This window comes from Lycium ferocissimum, unplaced genomic scaffold (assembly GCF_029784015.1).
Source record: "Lycium ferocissimum isolate CSIRO_LF1 unplaced genomic scaffold, AGI_CSIRO_Lferr_CH_V1 ctg25211, whole genome shotgun sequence".
NCBI lineage: Eukaryota > Viridiplantae > Streptophyta > Magnoliopsida > Solanales > Solanaceae > Lycium > Lycium ferocissimum.
In genome coordinates, this window is record NW_026722134.1 from 1 (window position 1) to 7,414 (window position 7,414).

General features: G+C 39.2%; 1 protein-coding gene across 1 annotated transcript; it reads left to right on the forward strand.

Annotated features, from left to right (window-relative positions):
* The first annotated feature begins 136 nt into the window (after positions 1-136).
* On the forward strand, positions 137-3,872 carry LOC132043471 (uncharacterized). Its single transcript, XM_059433942.1, has 5 exons — positions 137-2,246; positions 2,348-2,891; positions 2,971-3,070; positions 3,134-3,468; positions 3,539-3,872. Exons 1-5 carry the CDS (start codon positions 137-139, stop codon positions 3,870-3,872), a joined length of 3,423 nt encoding a protein of 1,140 aa, XP_059289925.1.
* Positions 3,873-7,414: the final 3,542 nt, after the last annotated feature.

Below are 7,414 nucleotides of genomic sequence, written 5' to 3' on the forward strand. Positions count from 1 at the left end.
CTACCTACCTTTTCCTCGCAAATTCATCGCAAAACTTCAACTACCAGATTCGAAAATTTTCTATAAATATGGAAGTTTCAACATCATTTTAAACACACCAACAAAAAAAAAAAAAGAAAAACGTGAAAGGAAAAAAATGTCAGGCTCCGGGAATGTCTACGAGTTGCGGAGGTGGATGTATATGCATAGAGATGCTAACGGGAGAGTGACGAAAGAATACATTGCGGGACTGGAGACATTTATGCATCAAGCAGATTCCACACCGCTCGCCCTAGAAAGCGGTAAGATGTTCTGTCCATGTCGGAAATGCAACAATTCGAAATTGGCAAATCGTGAAAATGTTTGGAAGCATTTAATAAATAGAGGTTTCACGCCAAATTACTATATCTGGTTTCAACATGGAGAAGGTTATAATAATTATGATCAGAATGAAGCTAGTAGTAGTAATAGCAATTTTCAGGAAGAACCGGTTGCTCATCATTTGCATAATGAACATAGTTACCATCAGGAGGAGCAGATGGTAGATTTTGATAGGGTTCATGATATGGTAACTGATGCATTTGTAGCTCATGATGAAGATGAAGAACCTAACATAGATGCAAAAAAGTTTTATGAAATGTTAAATGCGGCGAATCAACCACTTTACAGTGGTTGTAGAGAAGGTCTCTCTAAATTGTCGTTGGCTGCTAGAATGATGAATATTAAAACTGATCACAATCTACCTGAAAGTTGCATGAATGAATGGGCAGACTTGTTTAAAGAGTATTTGCCGGAAGACAATGTGTCTGCTGATTCTTATTATGAGATTCAGAAACTGGTTTATAGTCTTGGGTTGCCTTCGGAGATGATAGATGTTTGCATCGACAACTGCATGATCTACTGGGGAGATGATGAGAAGTTAGAAGAGTGTCGATTCTGCAAGAAGCCACGATTCAAGCCGCAAGGACGGGGACGTAATAGGGTACCGTACCAAAGGATGTGGTACCTACCAATTACCGACAGATTGAAAAGATTGTACCAATCAGAGCAGACTGCTGGAAAGATGAGATGGCATGCCGAGCATACTCAGACGGATGGTGAGATGACTCATCCATCAGATGCAAGAGCCTGGAAACATTTTAACAAAGTATATCCGGAATTCGCTAGCAATATCCGGAATGTGTATCTCGGATTATGCACCGATGGATTTAGTCCATTTGGAATGTCAGGGAGACAATATTCATTGTGGCCAGTCTTTCTTACGCCATACAACCTGCCACCGGAGATGTGCATGCAACGGGAGTTGCTATTCTTGACCATATTAATACCTGGTCCGAAACATCCAAAAAGGTCGCTGGATGTTTTCCTGCAACCACTGATAAAAGAGTTGAAGGATTTGTGGTCAACAGGGGAGAGGACGTATGACTGCTCAACGAAGACGAATTTCACGATGCGAGCGATGCTTTTGTGGACCATAAGTGACTTTCCTGCCTATGGGATGTTGTCGGGATGGACTACACATGGGAGATTAGCTTGTCCATATTGTAATGGAGCGACAGATGCGTTTCAACTGAAGAATGGTAGGAAGACAAGTTGGTTCGATTGTCATCGTCGATTTCTTCCCATTGGCCATCCGTACCGAAGAAACAAGACATTGTTTAGGCACAAAAGGGTTGTGAGAGACACTCCTCCTCCATATTTAACTGGAGAAGAAACTGAAAAGCAACTCGATTACTATGGAGCTTTGGAAACAGTTCCTCGTGGTGGTAATTGGCATGTTCCCCCTAATATGCCTGATTCTTACGGTGTTCATCACAACTGGCACAAGAAGAGTATATTTTGGGAGTTGCCATATTGGAAGGATCTTCTTCTGCGCCACAACCTCGATGTGATGCATATAGAGAAGAATTTCTTTGAGAACATCATGAATACAATATTGAATGTCCCGGGGAAGACAAAAGACAACATAAAATCGAGGTTGGACTTGCCGGATATTTGCTCAAGAAGTGAGTTACATATAAAAAGCAATGGACAAGTTCCTGTTCCGATATTCAGATTGTCTTCAGAAAAAAAGTCGGTGTTGTTCAACTGGGTAGCATCAGAAGTGAAGTTTCCCGATGGGTATGTTTCAAATCTGTCTAGATGTGTTGAAAAGGGTCAAAAGTTCTCCGGGATGAAGAGTCATGATTGTCATGTCTTTATGCAACGACTACTTCCCTTTGCTTTTGCGGAGCTACTTCCAACAAACGTACATGAAGCACTTGCAGGTACTATATATATTATATATTGCAGTAATTTTATATATAATGATTTAGTTTGAAATAATATATGACTAATAATGTGTATAATTGTTTTTGGAATATACAAGGCATTGGAGCATTTTTCAGGGATCTGAGCACCCGCACTCTTAAAGTAGAAGTCGTGGAACAACTTCAAGAGAACATTCCCATCTTATTGTGCAACTTGGAGAAGATATTTCCTCCCTCATTTTTTGACGTCATGGAGCATCTAGCTGTCCACCTCCCGTATGAGGCATTGCTTCGTGGACCTGTACATTACGGATGGATGTATCAGTATGAGCGAGCCATGAAATATTTGAAGGGAAAAGCAAAGAACCTTGCAAAGGTTGAAGGTTCTATAATTGCTGGAAGTTTGACGGAAGAAACATCTCACTTCACATCGTACTACTTTGCGTCAAAAGTACGGACCCGGAAAAGAGCTCCAAGGAGATATGATGATGGTGGTGTCGCGCCAACATATGCAGTTGCTGGTGTTCCAGACATCTTTAGCCAGATTGGGCGACTGGGTGGGAAATCAAAAGAGGTTTGGTGGTCGAGTGAAGAAGACGCTCATAGTGCACACACCTATATTCTACTCAATTGTGAGGATCCATTGATTCGTTATTTTGAAAGGTAACATAAATGGACAGTTATAAATTAACATATATATATAATTGCCAAATATTAATTAATATAAAATGTGATTTTACAGCCTATTTGTTTCACAAGTCGAAGAAACATTCCCAGGTATATCCACAAGTGAGGTAGATAAAAGGAAAGATCGACACTTTATTAAATGGTTGAAGAATCAGGTATTAACTCAAACTCTTTATTCATAAATGATCTGTATTTTAACGTTCACTTTGTTTTTGCAGGTTGATTTTGACGACGATGCAGATTATCCTAAGTGGTTACATGAAGTAATTCAATCTCCACATGTAAAGGTCACCACCTCACAGATGTATTTCACACGAGGCTATACTTTTCACACATATGAGTATGGTAGACAGCGGGCGACCAGTAACTATGGAATATGTGTGAAAGGGGAAACCGATTTCTACGGTATCTTGCAAGAGATTATTGAAGTGGAATTTCCAGGGATATTGAAGCTGAAATGCGTCCTCTTCAAATGTGAGTGGTTCGACCCCGTCGTCAACAGAGGTGTTCGGTTTAACAAATTCGGTGTAGTTGATGTCAATGGTGGACGAAGGTACAACAAATTCTTTATTTGGCATACATGAGCAGAATAAGCTTACTTCTATGTTTTCTTTATTTTTCAGGTACAACAAATTCGAGCCTTTCATCTTAGCTTCACAAGCAGATCAAGTTAGCTACCTTCCATACCCTCGGATGAGAGAATCGGGAATAAATTGGTTATCCGTGATCAAAGTTACACCTCGAGGACGAATCATTAGTGGAGAAGAACCACCATTGCAAGAAGAACAGATAAATGAAGTCGAGGAACCTGAACAACAAATTGATGACATTCTTCTCATTGATCCGCATAATCATGAGTATGAAGATCTTACCGACGATGGCACAGACGAAGCTGTTGAAGACGAGTTTAATGAAAATGATGATGTTTCTAGTGATGACGAAAATGTATCCGATTGATGTATTTGTGTTTTAATATGATTGATTTTCAGACTTAATGCATGTGATTCGATTATTTTAATCATGAAAAACTATTTAATGTATTGAGATTATAAGAATTTGGGAATGTTTATAAAAATTGAGGTTTGAGGTTTTGAATGAAAAAAAAAGATTGAGGTTTGGGATTGGAATATGAAGAGTAGAAGATAAGAAAGATGGTGTTTGTGGTTTGGGGTTTTAGATTTTAGGCGTTTAGAAAGCAAACCTCGTTAATTCCTCGTAATTTACGACGAAATAACGAGGAAAGTAGAAAAAAAGAAAAACGCGGGCCTCGTTAATTCCACGTAAGCGCAAATCGTCGTAAAGACCTCGTAAGCTTACGTGGAATTAACGAGGCTTTTGTTTTTTTATATTCCTCGTTATTTCCTCGTGGGTTTACGAGGTTTTAACGAGATATGTTGTCTAAACCCCTAAACCCTAAACCCCAAACCCCATCTTTCTTATCTATTTTGTCTAAATCCCAAACTCCAAACCCCATTAATAATTTTATAATTTTCAAAAGATTATATTTTTAAATCTTCAAAAGATTATATTTTCAAATCTTCAAATGATTATATTTTCAAATCTTCAAAAGATTATATTTTTGTTGCAAAATAAATAATTTGATTTTGTATAAGTTTATATTAGAAAGAAGAGATTGATATTAGAAGTTAAAGAATTGTGGTTTTAAATTTTGAGGTTTGAAATGTTAAGAATATGTTAAAAGGAAGATATGTTTGAATATATGAAGTAGAATATAAGAAAGATGGGGTTTAGGGTTTGGGGTTTCGATTTTAGAGGTTTAGAAATTTACCTCGTTAAAAACTCGTAATTTACGAGGCATTTACGAGGAACAGAAAGACGGGCCTCGCTAATTTATCGTTTAATTTGGGACGGGCCTCGCAATTTCCTCGTAAGTTTACGAAAAATTTTACGAGGAACAGAAAGACGGGCCTCTTTAATTCCTCGTAAAGCTACAAGGAAATTGCGAGACCTTCGTAAGTTATATATACAACCTCACAAACCTCACACTCTCCATTCCTCCCAACTTCCTCTCCATTTCCTCCCCATTTCGTCTCCAACTCCTCTCCCATTCCTCTCTCCTTCGAAAAATGGTAATTTCCTCGCCCCCATAATTAGTTTAGACAATTTAGATAGGTGGTTAGTTTAGGTGGTTAGTTTAGGGAATTTAGATAGGTTTACGGATTTTATGTTTGTTAGATAGATTTTTTAATTATTGATGATAGATTTTTAATTATTGATGATCATAAACTCAAAAAAATATATTTTGCAGGTTCGCAAGCATTTGCTTACTGCTCACTACGAGAGATGTTCGGTGAGCCTGGTAGTCAGTTAGACCCGCCAGGTTCTTCTTCAGGTGCCGGTGGTTCCGGTTCTTCGGATCAGGAGTCTGTTCCCGAGACTCAGCATTTCTTCCCTCCGATGCCTCCTCCGATGGCTCATCCGATGGCTCCTCCGATGGCTCCTCCGGTGCCTCCTCCGATGGCTCCTCCTGAGATCCCCGCCGCTGTTCATTCCGATCTCATGGTGCCACCTACTGTTCCCTTCTCGCAGTACACTGTCGAGGATATTCTCGGTATGCCAGGCAGAGCTGGTTTACCAATCATAGACCCCGACAGACCCGACGGGACTATGTGGTAAGTGCATTTTTTAAATAATTATTTTAATTTATAACTTCATTAAATAATTTAAATTTTCATTTTTTTCCAGGTTTGGGGTTGACAATTGCCTTGCGACAGATGTAACCGAGACGATTAAAGGTTACTTCTCCATGGCGCATCCAAACTGGAAATAGACGCCGATCTACATCAGAAAGACGTGGTTCAAGATTTACGCTGTAAGTAATTCTATTAATTAATTATTTTATATATTTTTTTAAATAACAGATTATTAATTTTTTTTTTTTTGCAGCAAAAGTATCATTGGTCTATCGGGGTCAGTGAGAAAGTGAGGAAGGCGTTTTACGCGAAGGCGCAAGTTCGCTTGTCGGACACGGTTTGCAACTGGAAGGGTGACTGGATCGTCAAGGGGTACACCCGTGGCAAACCCGCTGAGCTTACCACGGATGTTTGGGACGGCCTCATCCGTTACTGGAAGGATCCCAACTCCATTAGGATCGCAAATATTTGTGCTGCCGCCCGTAACACGGTAGACGAGCACGGTAACGGCCCGATGCAACACTCTACGGGCCAAAAACCCCATGCCGGTGTCCGTTTGCAAATGGTACGTAATTAAATAATAATTTTTTAATTATTATTTTTAATATAATTAAATATATTTCTAACAATTTTCTTAAATATTTTTAGGCCAAAGAGTTGGGACGTCTCCCGACTCTTGGGAACTTTACGAGCGGACCCACAAGAACAAGGCGGGCCAGTTTTTAGATGGCAAGTCCGAGCAAATCTACAATGACGTAATTGCTCGGGTTGAGGAGCGCCAGACTCAGCTGACCCAGCAGTCCGCCGACGGATTACCCGTTACCTTATCCACAACTGAAGTGGATAAGATTTACGAGGAGGTAAATTTTTTAACATTATATCTTTTTAATTATTAATTCATTAAATTTACCTTTTAAATTTAACTAACAAATATATATTTTTTTTTAAGGTTGTCCCTAAGAAAAAGGGACGTACGTTGGGAATCGGTTCCGTCAATGATGTCCCGAGAGCGACATCGTCTTATGCTCAGAGACGGACCGAAGAAGTCACTCAGTTGCGTTCCGAGCTGGGCGCGACCAAAAGCCGTGTGAGTGGACTCGAGGCCTTCATCGACGTTATAGCGTCCACAAATCCGGAATGGGAAACTTTGTTGAGGAACATGAAACAACAAAATCCCATTCCAGGCGAGTCATCGGGCACACATAACGAGGAGGATGTTACGAGGAGGAGCGAGGAATTCTACGAGGCGATGAACGAGCCTTAGTTTTTTTTTTTCGGTTTATGTATTATAAAATCCAAAACTTAATTATATATAAAATATTTTGTTGCTTCTGAATTTTATTTATAAATCAAATATTTTAATATTTTAAATTTATTAAATTAATAATTATTATATTTATCAAATAATATTTTTATTAATTCGAAAATTGCAATTATCTATACGAGTTAATTACGACGAAAACGTTTTCGAGGAATTTACGAGGAACATCTTTACGAGGTTTTTACGAGGAAAGACTTACGAGTTTTTACAGGAAAGGCTTACGAGGTTTTTACGAGAAAACATTTTCAAGGAAGTTACATCGAATTTACGAGGATTTGTTTTCAAGGATATTACGTGTAAGTAACGACGCGTGTTCCGCGTGGTTTCTACGAGGAAAGCCCGCGAGTGATTTACGAGGAAAAACCCGCGAGGAACTTACGACGAAATATTAACTTCGTCTTTACGAGGAAAGAGAAAGACTCGCTAGTCTACGAGGAAATGGCGAGAAAGTTTCGTTACGACGGACGATAAACGACGAAACACTTTTCCTCGTTAATTCCTCGTAAACCTCCTTTTCGAGGATT

What these genes read in the sequence shown, in the direction of transcription:
- LOC132043471 (XM_059433942.1), top strand. Translation starts at nt 137, where the DNA reads ATGTCAGGCTCCGGGAATGTCTACGAGTTGCGGAGGTGGATGTATATG. An exon ending in TTGATTCGTTATTTTGAAAG is followed by an intron (nt 2,892 to 2,970) that starts GTAACATAAATG and finishes GTGATTTTACAG; the next exon opens with CCTATTTGTTTCACAAGTCG. An exon ending in GATGTCAATGGTGGACGAAG is followed by an intron (nt 3,469 to 3,538) that starts GTACAACAAATT and finishes TTTATTTTTCAG; the next exon opens with GTACAACAAATTCGAGCCTT.